Below are 24,452 nucleotides of genomic sequence, written 5' to 3'. Positions count from 1 at the left end.
TCAGGCCAGTGTGCCAAACCCGTTGGTGGTTGTTGGCTGTTGTCGGATTACGTAGAAAGCATGTTTTCCAAACTTCGGCCAAAATGTTATTATTGGGTATTGGTGTTCATCGGGCCAGTGTGCATGCACCTTTAAGTGCCCGAAATGTTTTTGCCATTACAAACCTAATTCTGTTAGTGACATCCCAGTAGTGTCCACACCCAGGTTTGATACGGCTTGTTATGGTTAATTTAAATTATTTGTACTAGGCATTCTATTTTTTTATTTTTAATATCTAGATGGTCCCACAAGGCTATGGATAACCTTAAGTAAGTAGGGCTGTTTCAGGTGTAGGGTGTTGCTCTCTCATCTCTTCTATCCGCTTTGGATAAAAGCGTCTGCTAAATGCCCTAATTGTAAATTGTTAATTATATTACAGAGCATGGACTGTTGTTAAATATACCACTGACACCGGTTATACACAAACTGACCTTTCCAGCAATAAAGTGGTGGCATTGTTATTTTTGAGAGCAGAGGGGACCACAGTACACATTTTTTTGTGTGTGTCATAATGAAGTAAACTTTCTCTCTGCACTAACCAAGCACAACCTCCTTCTACCTCAATAATTAGGTTGTGGTTTAGCTCTCTCACACACACACAAACCCACACTTCACCACCTCTACCGTGTTCCAGGATCGATACCGGCTAGCGGGGAGGTGGTGATCACCGTGACCTTCCGTCCACTCGAATACGGAACCTCTCAGGTGACCATTCAGCTGGTCATCTCCCAGTTCAACAGCAAACCCTTCCTGTGTACGCTAATCGGGAGCTCCGCCCCTCACCTGCCCACCAGGTAAACATAACACCCTCTAATCTTATAAAAGTCTTATAAAAATCCAAAACTCTGCTTCGAACATATGCACGATTACACCAATCACTAGCTTATGTGTTGAGTATATATTGGACTATCGAGCCTTCCTAAAATATAAACAACCCTTTATCGATTCTGACTAAAAGACGGCAATAAATGGACGAATGGTTGTAAAAAATTGCAATAGCTCAGTATAAATCTCCACGGGACTTTGAGGTGCGGAGCCACCGCACACACACTTTCGGTGGACAGGGCCCAACCCCCAGTGGACAGGACCCCACCCCCAGGGGACAGGACCCGACCCCCAGTAGACAGGACCCCACCCTCAGTGGACAGGGCCCAACCCCCAGTGGACAGGGCCTAACCCCCAGCAGTGGTGCCCTCGGATATTAAACCCCCTCATATTTAGGATGCGGTTCCTAGGAGAAAAGTTGGGGCCACTATCCATCAAATCAAAGGCTCTTGTGGTGCCGTTGTTATCTCTGCAACAGTTCATAATCCATGGAACGAAAAGAAGAAAATATATATGTAATATATATATATTTATTGTATTTATGTCACTAGCTGTGACAAGGATGTTTAGATATGCATCAAATGGATGTTCACAGCCTCTCCACCACCGACCCACCTCCCCCTCACTGTTCCCTGCAAACAGCGGAAAGGCAGATAGATGAGATATGCATTGCGGCAAAGATATGTGTCCTGTGGTAATAAATTATGCCAAAGAAAAATAATATTCAGGTCTTGACATTAAGCTTTTTAATGTGGCCCTTTTGGCCACTTGCCAAAAGGGCAAGTTGCTGTTATATTTAATTGCCCAATAGCAAATAATACTTGACCAAAATGGAAAATCTAGGCCTATTAAGACAATTTATAAAACCAACAAGTATTTGTTGAATTATAATAATTTATTCAAATATAAAACACAACAATTATGGCTGCAAAGCTGTCAAACCAGCTAGCTCAACAGAAGAAAAACTAGGGCCTCAAAATTAATTAATATATTTTTTTGATTTTTAGTGAATATTTCAAACTATTAATTGCATCCCGATTCGCTATAATGCAAAATGATCTGCAAATAATCACCTGTAGTAAGTAACAGCCCACCATTGGCAACTACTACAGCAATCAGAATGACAAAATGTATTTTGATTGATTTGTGGTGATTTCTTGCCTGAAAAAATTCCACGTGAAGTCTGTGGGGTGTAATTTGTAGATTTAAGTGCTGTTCTCGCACAGATATAGATAGCAACATGTCGTCGTGATTTTTGTCGATACGGTGTCCTCAATTGTGCTCAACATACTACACCCGTAATGTAGTGAAATTGCGTTAATGAATCCGATTGCAGGGTAGTCAAAACCGCAATCAGTTAACTTTTATCCGCTGTCCTGACGGACCCACGGAAACTTCCTTTGCCCTTTTGTTTCATATCCTGGCGGCGTCTCCTTTTCAGGTGTCTTTATTTATTTATTTCCGTTAAATTTACCTGGCACTTGGCCAGTTTTCGGAGGCTGAAGGAAAATAACAAAAGTGACTCTTCTTTTTCTCCTATTCCGTATGTGGCGGTTGGCTATATGGAAGTGACTGAACATAAATTGGGTGTCAAGCAACGAAGTTGCGAGACAACCTATTGTTTTTGTATGAATTCCTATTATTATTATTATCCTTCAGTGGGAGTCAATGGCAGCCCATAGAACGCCTTGGTGAAAAGTTGTGAAATTTGGCCCACTGGTTCAGGCCAGCCCCATTAGCCCATCAAGCTAATTTAAGTAATAATATCATAACTATACTTGGTACATAGACCCATGACATCCTCATGGGGACACTCAATGAATTTGGTGATCATTGACATCTAGGGGGTGCTATAATTAACAAAGACGTGTTTTAACTCCTCTCTCTTCACGTGAGTATATTTCACACTTATTTTCAATGACTGGTGATACTGTCAGACCGCCCCATATAGCTAATAAAATATTTCCCATGGCAACCTCAGAAATTTGCCGCCATATTCAAAGTTGTCACCGTTTGGCCGTGACAGCCAATCAAACTTGACGGCAAAGCCGCCAAATAGCAAGTAAGCCTGTTCTCAGCATCTCTTTAACATATCATAGCCAAACTTGGTAAATAGACTCATGACATCATTCTGGGGACATCCAAACAATTTGGTGACCTTCGATCTCAGGGGGATGTCAAACAGGAAGTGAGCTAATTTCTCTGCAAGGCCTTCATGCATCCAAACCAAACTTGGCTCATAGTCTTATGAGCGGATGCTTGTTTACATGTGTCTCTGTTAGGGATATTGTTCGGAATACCCTTATGTATTTGTGTCACTTGTTCATTCGGGCAGACGATAATGCGCCCTTACCACTAGGTAGGGTCATTTTTCCATTTGGTAAACATTGATGCGTACTCGCATAATGCTCTAGTTCATTCCACCAGCCGTCGTTATTACGATTACCGAGACGGTCGTCATGTAGCCACCTAGCAGATTACGTCCGTCCGTCAGAATTAGTTTATCGAGTCCCATTATGCACCTAGCCGATTACGTCCGTCCGATTATCGATACGGTCGTCATGTAGCCACCTAGCCGATTATGTCCGCCCGGCAGAATTAGTTTATAGAGTCCCATTATGCTTGACACCCGCATTGCTGCATGCAGCTATATTTGTTGTTATGATTCTCCTGTTTTACTGAAAACCGACGCAACACTTCCCCGAACGGGAAACTACATGTCACATTTAAGTTGCCCGATCAGAGAGTTAACCTGCCCCGGGCAAGCAGGTAACATTAATGTCGAGGCCTGATATTGGAAAAATAATATGGAAAAACGCTTTTCAAAGCCTACAAAACTATGCAGGGATTTCAGTACGTCAGTACTACTTTGAAAAAGGGAATATATGGAAAAAGAAATGTTGTCAGAGGATACCTCTAGGTAATTCCTGTTACATGACAATGAAAATAAATAGATGCTAGCAGTAGGCTGAAGGGCTATAAGGGCTATATGACTTGAATGAATGAATTAGCATGTAAAGGAGGACACAGCTCTATAGCTTATGCCTTAGGACGCCAAATAACATGCTCAAAAGCTGATTTTGTGTGAGATTTAATGAATAAATTATGAATAAAAATGAATAAAGGACCTTCAAGGTCAACTGAATGTGATGTTAAACCATTCCAGTTTGACTGAAGGGTTGTCTGAGGCTTACGGCAGTGAGAATGTATTTAAAAGTATACAATTTGATCAACTCACCTTGTAAAGGGGATGGCGGCACAATAAGCGAGCCTACCTCAAAAGGTGCTTCATCAGTGTGCTTATGAAAGGTGTATTTGCATTTGTGAGATGCGTCATATCTATATGTATATTACATTAGTGCTGTCAAGCGATTAAAATATTTAATCGCAATTAATCGTATTGATGTAATAGTTAACTCGCGATTAATCGTGATCAATCCCAACAATTTTTCTATTCTAAATATCCCTTGATTTCGTGCTGCTAGCCTTTTAGTGAGATCAGAGAGTGTTGAGAAGGGCAGTTGGAAGAGAGACCCGCAGTGAATTCAACCTGGTCCACTTGACATCGGGTCGGCCTACCGTAAAACTTCAATAGCCCAGGCCTTTATTTGTTTCAATCACTGAACTTTCGAACAAAACTCTTGCTCAGCAAAGATGGGAAATTCTATAACATTTATTATCTAAACCAGTATGAATATTCCTACCATACGCAGGCCTATACACGCACGCACGCACATGGACGTTAACGTTTCAGGGCTGTCGGGCTGATTGCTGCGGGATAACAATATTGCGTTTATAGAAGTTCCTTGCAGCGCCGTCCGGCAGCCTGAGCTGTGCGCCCGCAACCTCTCACTCAACAGATGCAACACTCACAAACTGTCAACGTCGCAACCAAGTCGATTTTGTCTAGAGGGAAGTAACTGAGCCGCCCCTCCCGAAGTTGTACAGCCCAGGTGGGCCTTGATGTGCGATTGGTCAGAAAGACGTAACAGCTAATGACAACATTGAACTCGTGCAGGCTCGAACAGAGTGACGCAAAAACACACGCACACTTTTCAGGAGTTTTTCACCTGCTCTGTATCCTTGCTTGCCCCAACAAGTTTGTGCGGCGTGCTTGTTGTTTTTTTTCCCAGTGTAGCTAGATCCGGTATGGTGTTGTCGTTTTTCTAATGTGACTGACTAGTTGTTGCTAGACAGCCGGTGAAAAAACTACAACGTTTGCCAATCCAAAAGAGATAAAAAAATGAACACTGTTAAAATTGGTTTGCATTAACGCCGTTAATAACGCGTTAAACTGACAGCACTAATAAACATATATATACTTTGTTTGTTATGTCCAAACTTTTCATCTTTTTATAAAGATAATTATTAGGCCTTAAGGTCCAAGGGGGTTCATGGAGTTTTCTGACCACAGCTCCCATGAAGGCGAGATGGCTTGCGAGGCAATGTTGGCGGCTGATTACAGGACCCGGGTTATGGCTCCTGTAATCAGGAACCATGCTGTGCTTCAGGTTCCCCCCGTGCTTCAAATCAAACGCACCGCCTCCAAGAAAGCAGACAAATTGAAGGTACCACCTCGCCAAATCTGGTTGTGTTTTCTGCCTGCATGCACATATGTGATCTATGATCCCAAAAACCTTGTGGTTTTGTTGAAATGTTATCAGGAAATAATTAAATTAATGTAAGTACGGCTAACAAACGCAGTGAACTATAGAATAAAACCCTCCGTTTTCAGAAGAGCAACAGTAAAATGTCTTTATACATAAACCCAATTCAGAAAATGGTTTGGAAAACGTACGGTATCTTTGGAAAATGGCAACGCTCTCTATTAACAAAAACACCTTCTTAAATCTAGTCGTTTATGCAGTTTATTCACCTTTCACCCTGCCTCCCCCACCCCCCTCATCCTCCATCTGTCTGGTGGATCAAAGGCCGCTGTCCAGCCCCCCTCCCCTACGAACGTCTGCACCCCGGCAGGAGTGGCGAAGATGCTGATCAAAGACGGCGACAGAGTCCAATCCAGAGACCTGCGGGAAGGTCGTGGTGGCCGGGGTCATTTTCCTTTTTCCTATCCCTCTCTGTATGTCAGCTCTGTCAGTTGCCATGGTGCCAATATACAGTGGCCGTATTTTTAGACCACCAAGCTTGTCGCTGGCCTAAGTCAGGTCGTGACACAGTGGTATTTTGCACACTGTAGTCTGAAACTAGTCTGTGCATACAGAAATACACACCCACACACTCTATGAAAACAGCTTCATTATGGCACTTTCAGAGCCCAGCCCCGATATCATTCTCCAGGTATGTCCTTGTGATTTCTAGTTGATAACATCCTCATCCTCTCCCTGGTCGTAGTCATGTCCTGTGACAGCATCGTGGGTCTGAGGAGCAGACAGCTAAAGGAGGCCCTATTCATGAAGAAGGTCCGTGGCGACGTGACAGAAGAGAGGGCCAACCGCCTGAGATGGTGATAGTACTGATTGGTCTCTTCAATGCAAGACATGGCCCAGTGTGTTACATTTACATTTACATTTAGGGCATTTAGCAGACGCTTTTATACAAAGCTAAGTACATTTGTCAGAAGAGTGTGAAACAATATATCGCTGTCGGTACAGTAAGGATGTTCATAGAACAACGTGCCAAGAACTATCGCTAGGTCAACCCATTCCCCGTATACAATAAAGATAGCTAGGATAAGAAGCTACACAATGCTAAGTACTATAACTAAGTACCACATACAATAAGTGTGGACATTTAAGGCCAGGATGTACAACATACAGTGAGTAGGAGGGGTGGGAGGGGGTGGCTATTCAGAGTCTAGGTGAACTCTAGACTGCATTGTTGTTCTTATTAATGTTGTGCTTACTTTTGGTAGCATTTATTGAGTGCACCGAGTAAGGCGTACCCAAGAAAACCTGGCAATATTTTTCTGTTCTGTAGGCAACAGCATCTGGGCAAAACCCCTGTATCTGAGAAGAGCAGGGGGCAGATACTAGAGGAGAGAGAGATCACTGTTCATCAATATACGGTAAGATTTATCCTTCAGGGTGAAAGTTATTTATGAATAGACAGTATAACAAATATCTCTTCAAAGTAAAGGTTGTTAATGAGAATACAGTAGGATTCTTCTTTCAAGGTTAAAGTAATTTCTGAACATACAGAATATTTTTTATCCTTTAGCTAAAATATAAATTCTTTAGATTAGATTTGACATCTTTATTGTCCACACACTAGAGTCTTTTTTAGTTGGCTTCACAGACATGCATACTGTACACAGTAAACGTATGAAAAAGATATTCAGGAATGTACACTCATATTTGTTCCTTCCCTGTAAACAATCGTGCGACCACTGACACCTCATTTCTTTATGCGTCCGTGTTGGGGAGAATACAGCTTTGACAACAAGATGGGTGTTTTTCCAAATGACATCCAAACATCAAAGCTGACCTCTTGTGTACAACCTTATTCTAGGGAGTTGATCCATGGGTTGTAACAGATGTTAGGTTTCCACTACTTTCATTTCTTTCACAATGTGGCTCATCCACAGTGGCTGAACCATCAAGGCCGCCTTCAAGGGTCGATTTACTTTTACTGCAATTTGAAGTGTAGAATTGTGAGTGACCGTGTGTTTTTGTGTATGTAAGCATTTCAAATATTACTTTGTTTCTAATTGTACTATCATGGAGCTAGCGGTTGCTCACTTCCTGTTTCTCCGGCATGCAGATACAGTGGGACTCTGGGCACCAGGAAGAGAATGTGTTTGTGTGGGGGCGGCCCAGATTGTCCACCAAGAGGGTCTTGCGAGACGTCCGCCAGGTGAGGAAACATGGACACTTTGTAGTCAAGCCAAGATAAGACTCATCTACCTTTTATAGCCCTAATTCACAGAAGGAGTCTCAAAGGGCTTCACAGGCCCTTCATACAGCCTCAATGGGCCTTATTTATCTGGCGGCCTACTTCGTTAAAAATGCTAGAAAGTAACCGGACGGCATTTTGTCCTCTTTTCTAATGGAAATAAACAGTTTTTCGTCACCAACACATGAGGTAGCAAAGTAAAGCTAAATGCTTTTTTCAGTGGTATCTATTGTAAAGTAAATGTTATTCCACAAATTATATAGAAAGTTAAACATATATAAAGGTATACATAACATAATGTCTACCCACTCTCCCAATGACAGGCTCAATGTGTTAAACTGGCGATCTGAGCCCATATTCCTGGTACTCCTGTTCCTTTCTTCTTGCTGTTCGAGAGCACATCACCAAATCACTTTTGAGGGAAGATGAAACGTTAAAGTAACCCATCCATAGCGTGATGAAGCGTACTAGCTTAGTGTAAACCTCCACATAGTACCTCCAGCACCGTCTAGCAGTGGCTTGCATGCTTTGCGCCTGGTTAAACAGCTTGTCCTCTGTTGCAATGTGCTTGCTACACGCCACCTAGGTGACTTCTCTTGGCTCCTCCAAATGGTACATGGCCTGGTGATCCATGTTGCAATATATGTGATTTACCCGAATGTGAATAGCCTTGTTGTAGTCAGGGTTGTGGGACTGTGTTTGAATGCCGATATCTGCAGTCCATACACTGATTGGGTATTTTTGAGCAGCCTTGAGCTTCATGACTCGACAGCAACAGCAAAGTCCACCTAAACCTTGTGATGACCTCCGTATTTTGGCCACCGTTGATGTTGAGTACCAAAACATTTTTGACACTGCCCCTTAGATATGTGTAGAATATATTTCTTGGCGTGGCTGTCCCATCCCCCAGGCGGGATTGAACTCGCGATTAGGCGGGTGTTGATTCCGCTCTCTTAGGAAGCTACGAGGGGTGGTAGAAGGCAGTCTGCAGGGACTTCCACACACACATATATAATAAATCAACGAGTATTTGTGATGTTCTCATTTCTCAATATCAACACTCAAACACAGGCTGTGGTGGGGGCCCCGTGCTTCACATTCTACTGCGGCCCCGAGCTGCTGGTCAGCCTCCGGGCTCTGAGACTCTTCCAGCAGGCCGCACGCAAGGTACACACACACCCATCCACACACACACACACACACACACACACACACACACACACACACACACACACACACACACACACACACACACACACACACACACACACACACACACACATTAATCATGCAGAGTATATATGTGAATATATAGTTCATCATGTCCAGCTCCATATGCCAGTGTTATGCATTTTGTTCCCCTAACTATGAACTGAACTCACTCAAATCACACAGTTATAGAGGTACCATGTTATATAGTTTGTGTGTCTGTGTATTGGGTTTCAGTATATGTATCTAAACTGCTAGTCAAGTGCAGTCTAAAGTTAAAAAAAGCATTGAAGTTTAAGCAGTACTGTAAAGCCGGCCACACACGGGCGCCGAAGCTCTGCGGTGCGCATTTCACACGCTTCAATTGCCACCCCTAGCACCAACAAGAAGCGCTGCAGCACCGTTGTGATATGTTTTGAAAGAAGCAGATCAACAAACTTGGTCGGTATAGGCTACAATAACGTTATACAAGTTGTTTTATGACTGCATATATGGCCCTGATGCCCATGATCCTCTGTTTGTGCGTACAATGATAGTCACATTAATTCATAGATACCGTGTGTACTGTCGGGCACTTTGTTTATGGTTTAGTCACTTTACACACTTTATTTACTTTCATTGCTCATTCTTTTTGCATTGTGGAATAATTAATCTAGTGCATGAACAATCTCAATATGTATAGGACCTTGTATCTAGCCGGGATGTAACAAACTGCTTTAAAAAAGCGCTTTTTCTGGGGCGGCGACGCTAGGGAATAGAACAGTGGCGTGAAGGATAGTGGGGCGGCGCGAAATAAAGCGGGTGTTCTTTTTGACGCACCGCTTTGGCGCCGGTGTGTGTTGGGCTTCAGTGCATGGATTCTATTCCATTCAACAACTTTAAGACATTCTTTTAGCATTCCACCGCTGGGTGGGATCCTTCTACGCTAAGCTAAGCTATACCAACTAACGTATCTCAGATGGCCGGATCACCTGTTGTGTGTAAAACAAAATACAACAAAAGGAAAACGTGATACAAAAATGCAATATAGTTGAGGCATGCATTTTGAACATTGCGAGCATTGGCCCCACTGGGAATCAAATCCATACGAATGTCTTTTGGATTTGGCTGTTGGAACATCATCTCACAGACCCCCTTGTTCTTGGGGTTTGAAATTATGTCCAAATTATGGAGTACCTTTTTGCCCCTTTTCTTAGGTTGATTATCAAATTATTAATTATTATAATTATTATTATATAATTATTATTATTAGGGGTCAGTGGTAGCCTAGTAGGCCTAGTGTTAGAATAATATATACTTTGAATATTGGTGAATGTTTCTACCAGGTCGTAGAAATGGCTCTGTCCAGTAGATTCAATAAATAATCCAGTAATTTAACATTTTATCCGTGACCAAGTAACATCACAAATTACTTACGACTAACGAATTGTCCACAGGGCTGGTTATGGAGCTTTAAAGGAAAGTAGACGAAGCCTTTGAGGACATGTAGAATCTATTAGAATATGTGGATTGAAGCTTTATTGGTGCAGCGCCATCATATGCACACTTTTAGAGGCGGACATCTGCCTTTGTCTGCGAAAGTAACGCAAAAGTAGTGTAATAAGTAATATTCCGAGGTACCAGATTCATAGTCATACTGTAACTGATCGTATTACTTTAAAATTAAAGCAAACAGTAGTGAATAATATGTTACATTTTGAAGTTACTTCCTCACCACTGCGACCCTGTAGCTGAAGAACATCTTTCCTTCCTGGCGCTTGCATTCAGGTTGTGATCCGATGCCGCATGAACCACCGGCTGGCTTGTCTCAGGAAAACGAAGAAGCCATCACACAAAAACCAAGAACATGGTTTTTATTTTCTTGTTCATTAATTTATCCTCATATTATTATTTTTTTCGTTTACGGATTTCCCAGAATCTTGGGATTCATGATATGCTTCCCCTTCCACCTTCTTGCGCTGCCAGGAGTACCGAATCTTGTCCTATTTTTATTTTTATTCCTTCAGGTTCGTTTCGAGTTCAGTCAGTCCTGATGGGGTTTGCCTCTGCGTAACGACAGTTGGGCTCTTTTACACTGTTTTTTTTTTTTTTTTTTTACTGTGTGTGCCTCTGCGTAGTGACAGTGGGGCTCTTTACAGTGTTTGTGTTGTGTTTTGTTTAAAGCGCGTCATCTGAAACATTAGCGGCGCTATTTATGCAAGGGAGGCCGCTTTAATGTAGACCCATTATCTCACATTTTATCACAGTAAACATACCACTTGGCTCGCATTACTTATTGTCTGTAAATATGTCCTTAATATGTCTCTTTATTTTGTATTTTTTCCAATTTTAAGTAAAGGGAAATAAGAAAGCGGAAGGTCTGATCTCGCCAGACAAAATACTTCCGTTGTCCTTTCCTGTTTGTGTCAACATGGCCGGCCATCTGGTGGGTAACAATACTCAGCTCTACTAACATTAAATTATAAAAATATCCCAAAATGATTTATAATATATTTTTATGAGAGTAGCAGTTGACAGCGGTATATTGTTTAGCCGGAAGCTTACTGCCTCAACATTTGGATGTTGCCTTCCTGCACTGTCGCTTTTTGGCTAGACAGATATGGTCCCCGCCTCTTGCCCTTGATTGGATATTGGGGACAAGGCTTCAACAGTTGAGTAGAGGATGTGTCACTCAAGACCACTTAGGACTCTTCTCACACTAATATTTAACAGCATATAACATGATTTTAATTAAATTGAAATTGTATCTCGTGCTGCTTTAATAAATAAATTAACTAATGAATGATCTATTCTAAAACATGACCCTCAAGATTAAGGACTGAGCTCTGTCCTGCATACTGAAAAGAGGGAGATTTCTACCCAGCCATGAGGTATAATTACTGATGATGTGCTATTAGCACTCCCGATGTATAAAAAAAAAGAAAGAAAAAATATATATAATATATGCACAGCCTAATGATAGAGCCGTCTCTGCTGTTTTAGTAGAAAGAGTGGGTTCCCATGCAAAGAGCCGTCTCTGTTGTTATAGTCTAGTAGAAAGAGGGGGTCCCCTTGCATCCGATGGATTCTGAATGAAACCTGTTTGATTGCAACCCTGCAAACATTAATATTTGGATTTTCCAATCATAAAACATTTCAGAATGTGTTTTTCCTTGTAGTAATATTTGGCTGTAGCTTTAAAGATAAAGTCAGGAGAATGAAGCATTAGGTCCTGGCGTACCCCAAAATGAAGCAATACGACCTGGCGTACGCCAAAATTAAGCATTAAGGCCTAGCGTACCACAAAATAATGCATAAAGCTAGTGTACCACAAAATGAAGCATTAAGGCCTAGCGTAGCACAAGATGAAGCATTAATGCCTAGCGTACCCCAAAAGTAAGCATTAAGGCCTAGCGTACCCCAAAAGTACACATTAAGGCCTAGCGTATGCTTAATGAACCATTAAGGCCTAACGTAACACAAAATGAAGCTTTGAGGCCTAGCGTACCCCACGATGATGATATGTGACTGTAAAAGTAAAAAAATTACAAAATAACAAATTTTACCGAATCATTTTCAGGATACAATTGGATTCAGATGGTTCTCTTGGGGATCCAAAGTGTTTTTCATCATGTACACAAAGTATATCACAAGTATTAAAACATTTACACCCATAGGGATGACCGGGAATCATAACTTTCTAATGTCTTCAATTCCTCTTAACATAAACCATCTAGAAGTCAGGAGATCACTGGTATAAATCCTTAATTTAAGTAGCAACTGTCGAGTGGAAAAACATGTTGTGTAAGTTTCACACTGTGTGTGTGTGTGTATGGGTGGGTGGGTGGGTGTGTGTGTGTGTGTGTGTGTGTGTGTGTGTGTGTGTGTGTGTGTGTGTGTGTGTGTGTGTGTGTGTGTGTGTGTGTGTGTGTGTGTGTGTGTGTGTGTGTGTGTGTGTGAAATGGGCTTTCTCCTCTTCTCAGTCCCTCAGCGATTTGACCACAGTGGCAGTGGCACTGGTTGACACCTCCATGGCAACGCATGTTCCTCTCTTCCAGCTTCAAGTAAGTGCACACACATACACACACACGCCCAAACACACACACACACACACACACTGTACACACAAACACATATTCCACACATGCACCCCTTGGGCTCTGGTTTTACATGCAAGAAACCAGAAACACACACACATGAATGGAGAGTATATGATAGAAGGGCTGAGTTCCCCTGCACTGTGAGGTATAATGGTGCAGACTGATTAATGAGAGATCTTTTCTCATAGCTCAAAGGAAGAGGTTATACATATATTATATAAAATGTATACATGCATCAACTTTTTTCTTGCTCAAGGACCCTTCGACCAAAGGGGCAGAGGATGAATCTCGCAACTCCCTAATGGCGCAATTCCACTGGAGGGTGCGGTTCGGTTCGTTTCGCAAAGGTGCGGCGCGGTTCGCGTTTCCACCGCCAAAAACGGGCGTGACCCGGACTGAGACGTACTGAGCCGTACTCGTTTCGCACTTGTCTCCAGTACTCCTCCGTTGGGGAACTGAGATGCCTGAAAGGGTGCCTGCAAGTTCGAACTACACGTGCCCTCCGTTGATTGGTCGACAGAATCGTCACTTCCGCGTGGCATGGGGATAAAAACAAACAAACAGTACACGTGAGGTATTATTCTGGACAATGGACATTTCGCGCCAAGCTTTAGCTTGGGCGAACAAGGAGGTGGAGACATTCCGAGACTGTTGCTGGACGACTTCTATGGTAGCTCTTGGTTTAATGTGTTGCGTTCCTCTTTTCCATTGTTTTTATTGAGCAGGCTACACTGTGTCGCGCTGCTATGATGTCACAATGTTTAGGTAGCTGCCGCGGCGATCGACATCCGGCCTACCATTAGGGTACTGTCGGTGGTAGAAACACGACCTCGGAACTGAGCTGGGCTAAATTGCCCCCTCCCTACCAGACTGAGGCGAACCAAACCGAACCACAACCTCCGGTGGAAATGCGCCACAGGCCACGGTTGCTCTTAATGTTTCTGCCGTGACTTAATGACAGTGATATGACTCAGGGTGAGGAGATGGATTGAATTTGGAGAAATTAATTTACAGCGGAGAGATGTATGGCCCAAACCAAATAATAATCTATGACCAAATTGAAATAATAATTTGAGACCAAACCACTATCTTCCTTCCAAAACTCCTGATGTAATGGTGTGTGTGTGTGTGTGTGTGTGTGTGTGTGTGTGTGTGTGTGTGTGTGTGTGTGTGTGTGTGTGTGTGTGTGTGTGTGCCCAGGTTCCCCATCACTTTAAGGTGATGGGCTACAGCCCCCCACTGTCCTGGGAGGCTTTCAACAGCTACGTCCCTCCGACTCTGACCAGGCCACTTCGTTCCGGAGCACTGGTAACTATGACGCCCACAACATGCGGCCAACACACAACACGCATGTTGGAGCCACTTTGGATTTTGGTTGAGGCATATTATCCAGTACTACACCTCTTGCATTTGGCTGTTTGAAAGTACTACTCTTGAACCGACTTTGCCGACAATGGTGCCATTTTGAGCAATTCTAGTTGCTGGTCTTGCATTTAATTCTGGTTGGCATTTTGTCTTACATTTTGTCGTAACTTTTATGTTCTGTCACTAATTCTGCATTCATCCATCATCCATCTTCCATCCACCCATCTATCCATCCATCCATCCATGCATCAACCCATCTATCAATCAATCTATCCATCCATCCATCCATCCACCTATCCATCCATACACCGATCCATCCATCCATCCATCCATCCATCCATCCATCCATCCATCCATCCATCCATCCATCCATCCATCCATCCACCCATCCATCCATTCATCCATCCATTCACCCACCCATCAATCCATCTATCCATCATGCCATTCCTTGCCTCCTAACTGCTCCGATCGCCCCCTCCAGGATAAGCTGTTACCAGAGTTGCTGAAAGCCCAGCAGGCTACTGGCTCAGTGAGGAGGGAGGGTCCAGGAGAGGCGGAGGACCAAGAAGAGGAGCTCAAGGGGGGGGGGAACCGGGTTGCAGAGGCAATCCTTCAGCCAGGCCCTGCTCAACCTACACGGATATTTGTATGTTTTTATCCATCCATCAAAAGAATACCAAGCAACACCATCTAAAAAAAACACTTCCACGAAAAAAGCTTTCTGATAATAAATCGGAGCATATGTTCTTACCATAGATACAGTATAATACATTATATCGTAATATATTGGGTAGATTGAGTGTCACAGTGTCAGGGTGGTCAGTGCTGCTGCCTTTCAGTGACTAGGTACTGGGTTCGAACCACGGGAGGGGGGTTCCTTCTGTTTGGAGTTTGTTTGCTCTCCTGGTGATCACGTGGGTTACCTCCCACACCACGAAACATGACAGTCCACGTTCCTGACCTGCGCCTAACCCAGGACAGGGCACTACGACTTGAGCTGGTTCAGCACTGTGAGCCAGGCAGCTGACTGGTCCTAGCTCCTAGTGTAGCCAAATGCAGAGAAGGTCATTCCTCCATTGGTATTCATAAAGTATATCACGTGTCTATTGCTCTGCCTTTAGAACCCTGCGCCAGATCGGCAGATCTACAAACCCATCCCTCAATATCTGGAGACCAGCGCAGAGCTCCACCTCTGTCCTCTGCCCAGGTACCCTGCATCCAGAAACTGGAGAAGGCACAAACATCATTATCCACAGAACAGTCTTAGAAGAAGAACTCCAAAAAAAATAAAAAAAATAATAAGAAGTAGTCAGAGCTTCTATTTTAAGTGTAATTCCGGCGAAAATTGAACCCAGGGTATTTTTTCGTCATGAAAACCCATAAACTAAGCCCTCCGGGCCATTTTTTTCGTTGATAATCGAGTATAGAGCTTGCCTTAAGTTGCCCGGAGCAATGCAACAGCCCAAATGGCTTCCATGTTATTGGCTAGGGGCAGAGGGAACGCTTTCAAATCTGCGTTTTTTAACCACTAATATTGCTCAAAATAGCACCAAACCTCTGCAGTAGCATGATTAGGGTCCCTTCACATATAAAAAAGCATCAACAACTTAGTTAGCGTACCGGGAGCTTATTGCTGTTTTCCAAGTCTGTGCCTTACCGGTAGGTCCATGTTTCCAGGGAGTCCATACAAGTCGATTACCGGCTACCGTAAGTAATATAATAGAGGCGCCAACAAATGTAACTTAAAAATCTCCCCTCTTGATACTCGGCTGTTCTAAATTTGTTGGCGCCTCTATTATATCATTTACGTTAGCCGGTAATCGACTTGTGTGGACTTCCTGGAAACATTGACCTACCGACCTACCGGTAAAGCACATGGAAACATGTGCTTTACCGGTAAAGCACAGACTTGGAAAACAGTCTTTTTTAATAAAACGCAGATTTTGAAGAGTTCGCTGTGCCTCTAACCCAGTGGTTCTCAACCTTTTTCGAGCAAACGCCCCCCGGACCTTACCCTGATCCTCTGGAGCCCCCCTCCCCCCTCCCAATAAAAATAAATAAGTAAACTAACAACCCCACTTACCAGACATGGGGGACTCGAGTCACATGACGAGACTCGAGTCAGACTCGAGTCGCAAATTTGAGGACTTGAGACTTGCTTGACTAACACTGATAAAAGACTTGACTTGACTTTGACTTGGTCTTCATGACTTGAGACTTGACTTAGACTTGAGACAGATGACTCGAAATTACCTTTTTAAAGTTAGATTAAAGGTTGGATATGGGATTTGCGATACGCCAGCAGATTTTGAAAACACACAACTCAAATGGTCCTACCCCCTCTCCTTCAATGCTGACTCTGACTCCACCCATTCCAAGTACATGGACGCGCAATCACGCACAAGCGCAAACACAGATGCGCGAGAGTGAGCCAGGCTAGCTAGGTTGGAGTATAGGGTTGTCTTCTAGTGCTAGGTCCAAATGTGGATTAGCTAGTTAGCTAGCTCCAGTAGCTACCGCAGGATAACAACAAACAGATGCTTGCTCTGGGTCACTAGCGTTGAGTACGTGCACGTGCACGAAGGGGTCACTCGTGGGGAGCGGGGGAGGGGGAGTGCAGTACGACCGTTTGATTGACGTACTTACTGTCCAATACCACTCGTGGTTCTGAAAATCATTGGCTGGAGATTTTCGAGCCCTGCCCGTTCCACAGATGATTGACTCGTTTAATTTTCATGTCAGTAGGCTACTTCTAAATCAGTGGCTGTAAGTGGGTTATGATAAGGATTTCAAGTAATTGTCAAGTAAAATTACACCGTCAGAGCCAGACCGTCAGACTGGGCTGTTCTCAGCATACCGCGTTCATGTTCCAGAGGGTTCATGTTCCAGTCCCCAAATTCAGTTGAACCACTACCTGGACATTTGTGATGGACGGAGCTGCCCTCAGTTTTGGGCCATGAACAGGCGCACCCTCCCCTCTTTGTTCAAGGTGGAGGTAAGAGTTATGGCAGTCCCTGCATCAAGTGCACCTGTTGAACGTGTGTTCATCCATGGTGGGGTGATAATGTGACCCAATTATTCACAACTCAGTGACAAAGTACTGTCAAATATTTTTTTTTGCAAATGCAATGCATTGTAAGTCGATGTATGTTGCGAGGCAGCAAGAATACTACCAGCTTTCAGGCTTGTGTATTGCTATTTCCCCTTCCTACAGTATGTGTATCAGAGTTCCCGTTGTCCGGTAATTACCGGTCTTTGACCGGAAAAAAATGAGGAGGGCCGAAAATTCTAAATGTCTCCGGTCAGAATGACCGATTGGAAATAAGGCCCCGTCCACACGGAGCCGAAACGGGCGAAAACGATCCGGTTTAATTTTATGCTTAATGTTCAAGGCGCTGGTTCTCCACAGAAAAAAGTGGAGCGCATTAACCCTGCGCTCATACAGCATGCGCGCTGTATACAAACATTCAGTCACGAGGAGATTCAACCATTGAGCAGAACAAAATTGAGCAGGTCCTATGTTCCCGGTTTTCCCCAAAAAGGGTCCCATGTTCCCCTGTAGCCATACATACCGGGGAGCATAGGACCCTTTTTGGGAAAAGCGGGGAACATAGGACCCTTTTCCCAGAAAAGGGTCCCATGTTCCCCGCAATCTATCAATCTTTAAAAATATTTAAACTTTGACGCGGCATTCGCGTAATGACAGCCAATCGGCGTTCAACAGAGTGACATGTCTAACGTAACAGCCAATCAGCGTTCAACCGGCCAACTCAGTGCAGTGCAGTGAGTGTTGTTGCCGTTTGCGACTCCCGGAGCTCTTTATATAATAGTATATAATATAATTGTATAATAATATCACGGCCAAAAGCTCTGTGCGCCTCCGGATGGCCGTAGCGCGGGGAGCTCTCGTAGGGATTGGGCTTCTCGGGGTTTGTTTACCAGCGTATGAATATACTGCGTCAGGTTCTCCGACGTCTCTCCCTCTTCCACAAAAGGTAAAGACATGCAATGGTAGTTATCTCGGCCGGAATTTGGCAGTAATGGTGGAAAAAGTAACAGACCGCGGAACATAGAACCCTTTTTTTTAAAAAAAGGGTCCTATGTTCCCCGGTCACATACATATCGGGGAACATAGGACCCTTTTTTGGGAAAAGCAGGGAACATAGGACCCTTTTTAAAAAAAAAAGGGTCCTATGTTCCCCAGTCTCATACAAAGAGGGGAACATAGGACTCGGGGAACATAGACACGCTCCCCTATAGACTACCGTAGGTTTATGACCTAAACGGCGGCAAGCTAGCGAAAGCCGGCGGCAAGCTTTGCGGAGCACCGGTATTTAACAACCATGGCGAATCAAAATATGATCACACTTCTTCTTCTTTATATAGCCTGCCTATCAATTTTTTTAAGTGCAATAAACAGGACAATATCCGACCGTTTTTTTTCCAATTTGACCGGTAAAATGAAACCTTTCCGGTCACATGACCGGCACCAATTTCTTCTAGCGGAAACACTGATGTGTATGTGATATTATTTTTGAAATATTATTTTTTTTCATGTCTGATGCCATGTGTAGCAAATAATATTCTACAACATCTAGGGAGATTGAGTGATTGACTAGAGATTCTATTTGATTCTATTCATAGGTTGGAGGTAATGATCATATAAACATTTTCAAACTATTCACATAATGGTTTTGGAATTTTTTGAATAGTTTGAGTTATTGTTAATGTTAAGACATTGTTATTGTTAATGTTGAAATAAAACTCAACTTATGAACCACTCTCTTTACCGATTTTTAAATGTGGAAACTGGATTAGATCAGATTTTTGGATGACTTGACTTGTGACTTGCTTGACCTGAGCAATGACTTGACTTGTGACTTGCTTGATTCTCACCACAGTGACTTGGGACTTGCTTGAGACTTGAAGGTTATGACTTGAGACTTGCTTGTGACTTGCACATGAGTTACTTACCCCCACCTCTGCCAATTACACTTTTGTTATATTGCTTAAAGGTGTCATGCATTTTTTCTTGGCTTTTGCGGTGGTCACTTATAGCAATGAATGCCCTCTGAGTCGGTTTTAGTGAAAAATATATAAATAAATATTGATAAATATTCATGACATGCATTGTCCTTCACAGGAGAGAGAGAGAGGGTGAGAGAGAGGGAGAGAGAGAGAGAGAGAGAGAGAGAGGATTGAACATTCATTCACCGTGACCGCAGCCCGGGCACTCCCGCGATTCCCGCCGTGCCCCGTGAACGAATGAATGAATGGCCCGGGAACCGCGGGCACTGTGAGCGCGGAGTCGGGCGTGTGTAGGACCGGTCCGCGCTGCCTGTATGACCACTGTTACACTGCGCATAGACAGTAAAAAAGTAGCTGAGACGGTAGAGGGGTTAGAAACCAATAAATGAAAATAGGCTATTTATTTCAGGTAGCCTATTTTTTCACCCAAAAAATACAATGAATGAAAACAATAATCACGTTCCCAGCTTGTGTGAACGCCCCCCAGGGGGCGGTACCGCCCCCGTTAAGACACCATGCTCTAACCCAGGGGTCACCATGGCGCCCGCAAGGACCACATGAGGCGCCCGCAGGCCTGTTCTAAAAATAGCACTACTCATTCTTGAACAACTCTTTCCCACCTTTTTTAAGTCATTGTTGATAATTATTGTGAGAAATCATTAACATGACTTAATTAATTAACATATTAATTAAGTCATGTTACGTCTTCACATAGATAGAGTATCATTAATCATTAATACTAATATATAACTAAAGGCAAACTGAACAAATTTGTTATTTCAGAAGAGTGTATAGAACTGGGTGCCTTTCGTATAACTCAGTGCCCATGAAGTAGCTCTCAGGTTCAAAAAGGTTGGTGACCCCTGCTCTAACCAATAACATGGAAGCCATTTGGGCTGTTACATTGCTCCGGGCAACTTTGGGCAAGCTCTATACTCAATTATCAACGAAAAAAAGTGTCTTTAGGGCTTACTTTATGGGTTTTCATGTAGAAAAAATGACCCTGGGTTCAATTTTCGCCGGAATAACACTTTAAGTAAGAGAAGGAATACCACACTGTACAAATACTCGGTTACAACTAGCAGTCTTGCATTGAAAATGTTACTGATGTAAAAGTACAAAAGTAAAGTAAGCATCAGATAATATTTCTATATTTATATAGCTGAAGTAAATCGCTTTAATGTTGCATAATATTGGACTGAAAGCACAATATTTTTTCTATCTTGTTTGTAAGTGGCCGACCGTTCCTGTGTAGTATGTGAAAGCTAACTTAAAGAACATTTATTTAATATGCTAGTCAGGTGGATATAGATTAAGGGCAACAATCTGCCAATTGAATGTATGTATTGTGATATATTATATATATATAATGTTTTGCTACTGTATTCATGCAGGTTTACTGACAACAGGAGCAAGAAAAACTATCTAGACCTAAAGGTACTTTATTTTAGAAATTTCCTCAACAGTGCAGACTTTGTGAACCTGATTTTATGCCTCATAAACATATTAGCATAGAGTGTAGCATAAACAGTAAAAAGCGATACAATAAATTATACTACATTGAGTACAAGGGACATATGAATGTCTTTGTTACTAGAGTGTGTGAATGTATTTTTCTGTTTGTTTGTATAATTTAAACCAAACAAATTGAAATAGATACTACAAAAATATAATATATATATTACATCGGTGAGTTTTAAAGATTACACAGCGTATCTCTTACTTGCTGAACCAATGGCAGGAAGTGATTAAAGGGGTCATGACCTGGAAGACCTCTGATTGGACCACCTTGAGACGCCTCTCCGAGCTGCCCACTTGCTCCACCATGGCCGAGCGGATGGCAGGAAGGTCAGATATAAAGAAAAATCAATCGCTTTTTAAAATCATCCTTCTCTAGTTCAAGTCAAAGTGACCCGAAGGTTCAAGTGCGATTGATAACAGGGAGTGGTCACAGCCAACCCAGTCGCCAAGAAAAAACGTTGACGGTGTACGTTTCCATGAACACTGGATACGTAGCATTTCAACGTAAAAAATAGCGTGTTATACCTTCAGTATCCACGCGTGCCGCTGTGGAGGCGGGTTTCGGGGTTTGGGTTTCACGGCTTTCGCGGCAAATTGTGGACACGATTGTTTAGGGGGGGGGGGGGGAGGTAGACTGTTGTTGACCGGGGAGGGGGGGGGAGACACGTTTGTTGAGGGGGGGGGGGGGGACACGATTGTAGGGGGGGGGGGAACACGTTAGTTGAAGGGGGGGGGGGGGGGACACGTTTGTTGAGGGGGGAGACACGTTTGTAGGGGGGGGGGGGGGGGGGGGGCACGCTCGACAACGAGAGTTGGTTTTTATTGAACGCTCGACAACGAGAGTTGGTTTTTATTGAACGAGACTTCAACACGGAACAGCTGCACGAAACGATGGTCACGTCACTCTCGGTGTCGGCAACAATGAACACACGAACAATGTTAATAGAACAACACACAACCACATAACATCCCGAACCCATTAACCCCACTTAATCCTAACAACAAAACAAGTTAACAAAAGCCCCATTTGTCAACTGACAACCCCAATTCCCAGAATCCCCCGCGGCTCCGGAACACGGCGTAGCTTATATTAATCTTGATTATCTGAATGGGAAATGCAATATTTTAGGACAGTTAAACGCGTTTCTAATGACATTTCTAGCGAGAAATGTACATTTTCCTTACATAATCTTCAATCAGTGAATGTGTATGATCTTTATTAATCTTTACTATCTGAATGGGAAATGCAATATTTTAGGACCGATTCACCGTTAAACGTGTTTCTAATAACATTTCTAGCGAGAAATATACTCTTTACTTGCATAATCTTCAGTCAGTGTCTGATCTTTAGTTTTATAGTTATTAGGATTTGATCGGCTCGCTCGCATGTTTCAACGACGTCAGGTTGTTAGGCTGCTTTCGCTAAACTAGCAGCTCACGTGCTTCCTGCGTTTGTGTTATTAAACTTAGTTAGTTACTTTATGTAACTTTTAATGATATCATCTTGTTAGAAACACGTATATCTGAGAGCCAACCCAGTCGCCAAAAGCATACGTTGACAGTGTACGTTTCGTGAACACTGGATTACGTTGCATTTCAACATAAAATAGCGTGTTATACACACACACACGCACGCACACACACACGCACACACACGCACACGCACGCACAGACACACACAGACACACAGACACAGACACACACACACACACACACACACACACACACGCACACACGCACACGGTGCATTTCGCTGCTAAAACAACAACAAAAAAATATTCCCTCAAATATTATCACTAAAGAACCGTTTTCCAAAGAACGAAATGTAAACCAATGCATTCTGAATGGGAGTGTTTCTCCGATTTTTCCATGCTACACAGAACGAAATGTAAACCCATGCAAATAAAGACTTCATGGTCATAATAATTTAAATATCATTAATCTCCTGAGTGTGTTGGGTGGTATTCTATTTTTTTCAACGGGGCTGCATCCAGTCACTTGACCGTCATGGTTGCTATGGTGGTTGCTATCGACCGCCCCCTCTAATCCTTACATGGCTCTAAAAACCACGCGGCAAAGTAGCTGCCGTAAATTGTGTTGTTTTTGTCGTAAACTGGGGTCCGACGGTTAAAAAATAGACAGATATTCCGAGGTATCCTTAAAAGGCAGCTTGGATGTTTTTATTGTCTGCAGTTTAGACTTCTTCTCTAACCTATTTTTGAAAGCAAAACACCAAGTTCATTGATTTAACGAGGCAGGGTTATTTGAAACAATTTATTCAATAAATATTTGTGAGAGGTCATTCCTTCTCCTGAGTTTGCTTCCTATTTATGTCTAGTGTACACCCCTACTGTCCAAAAGCATCCCCCCCCCCTCCCCATATGGATTCAGAGAGTTGTTGCCACGTCCCAGAGGTGGAAGTATCATATAATATGAAAGAGGGCATTCAATTATACTACAATGATCAATTAGGAGGCCGAAGCCCTAAAGGAAGTGATGCAATAGGTGACTGAGGTGAGAACATTTAAGTAAACTGTACCTTGGGGTCTCTTATATATCAAAGGGGGTTTCAAAGGACGCATACGCTTCAACCTGTGGCTCCAGCCCTACAGGAAATGACTCAGCAAGTGCTCCATCTCGTTGCACCAGCACCAAGCGGCTCGCTTGCAAGATTTTGCAAGATCTTCCCAGACCTATACCCTAACAGTCCAACATGCATATCTGAGAATCAGGCCTCTCTTCAATAATGACAAAATGTTATGAGAGAAATACAGATTCACTTTTTGTTATCTCATAAGCGGCGTGGTGCCGGCTCCTTTTGACCTTTTGACCCCAGACTTCAAAGACGTGGCCACAGGCCAGCTGTGTCTACACACATTAAGCCACAAATGTACACCTCCATCCCGCAAAAAATGGGGCCTAGAAACTAACCTCTGTCTTATGTACATTGACTGTACTGTTGGAGGTCACGCCCCTTTTCCGGCCTTTTCGAGATAGCTAGTGATGCTAAAATGTTTACACACATTTCCCGGGGCCCCGAAAACGACATATCCAAGATTTGTAGTTCTAGCCCATAGAGAAAAAAAGTTTTCCCAAATGGACTGTAATTTGGACAAAGCCCCTTCAGAAGTGTTGCCGGTTCAGAATGTGGTGGAAAAACAGTTTTTGAGATAGGAAGGTCCTACCGCCCTGAAATTTGAATACCATATTCTAGGGCCTAACTGGGACCCCCGCACCGAAACTTGGCCCGGTCGGACCCTGAGTGCAGGAAGGGGGGGCCTGGACTTTCATAATCTTCGCTCGGTGAATGTAAAGGATGTTTGGTCGGATGTTATGACGAAGAATCATAATGTGAATGGGAATATTCTATTAATGTCTTGATATCATCTTTCGTCTCAACACTTCTGCTGCAGCCGCTTAAAGTCTCACTCCGAGAACCTTAAAATATGAATCAATCCATTAGAAGTATGAAAATATCTTCCCGGTCGTGCAACAGGGCAAACAAGGTGTCCTTTGTCATCTACGTTTCGAGAC

At 43.1% G+C, this 24,452-nt stretch overlaps 1 protein-coding gene across 8 annotated transcripts in view; it reads left to right on the top strand.

Annotated features, from left to right (window-relative positions):
- cfap221 (cilia and flagella associated protein 221) overlaps positions 1-24,452 on the top strand; it is a 77,469-nt gene that overhangs the window by 10,401 nt on the left and 42,616 nt on the right. For 7 of the 8 annotated variants that reach the window (XM_060048882.1, XM_060048881.1, XM_060048879.1 and 4 more), the window contains 15 exons: positions 674-833; positions 5,279-5,432; positions 5,796-5,916; positions 6,217-6,328; positions 6,802-6,889; positions 7,585-7,677; positions 8,788-8,883; positions 10,693-10,774; positions 11,259-11,350; positions 12,888-12,968; positions 14,205-14,312; positions 14,851-15,015; positions 15,491-15,576; positions 20,792-20,834; positions 21,139-21,245. In XM_060048882.1, the coding sequence (XP_059904865.1) occupies positions 674-833; positions 5,279-5,432; positions 5,796-5,916; positions 6,217-6,328; positions 6,802-6,889; positions 7,585-7,677; positions 8,788-8,883; positions 10,693-10,774; positions 11,259-11,350; positions 12,888-12,968; positions 14,205-14,312; positions 14,851-15,015; positions 15,491-15,576; positions 20,792-20,834; positions 21,139-21,245 (1,588 nt within the window). The remainder of the gene's footprint in view (positions 1-673; positions 834-5,278; positions 5,433-5,795; positions 5,917-6,216; positions 6,329-6,801; positions 6,890-7,584; positions 7,678-8,787; positions 8,884-10,692; positions 10,775-11,258; positions 11,351-12,887; positions 12,969-14,204; positions 14,313-14,850; positions 15,016-15,490; positions 15,577-20,791; positions 20,835-21,138; positions 21,246-24,452) is intronic. The other variant, XM_060048877.1, reaches the window with a different exon arrangement.

Source organism: Gadus macrocephalus, chromosome 4, assembly GCF_031168955.1.
Source record: "Gadus macrocephalus chromosome 4, ASM3116895v1".
Taxonomy (NCBI): Eukaryota; Metazoa; Chordata; class Actinopteri; order Gadiformes; family Gadidae; genus Gadus; species Gadus macrocephalus.
The sequence above is the reverse complement of the archived record's forward strand: the minus strand, read 5'-3'. Positions and strand labels throughout refer to the sequence as shown.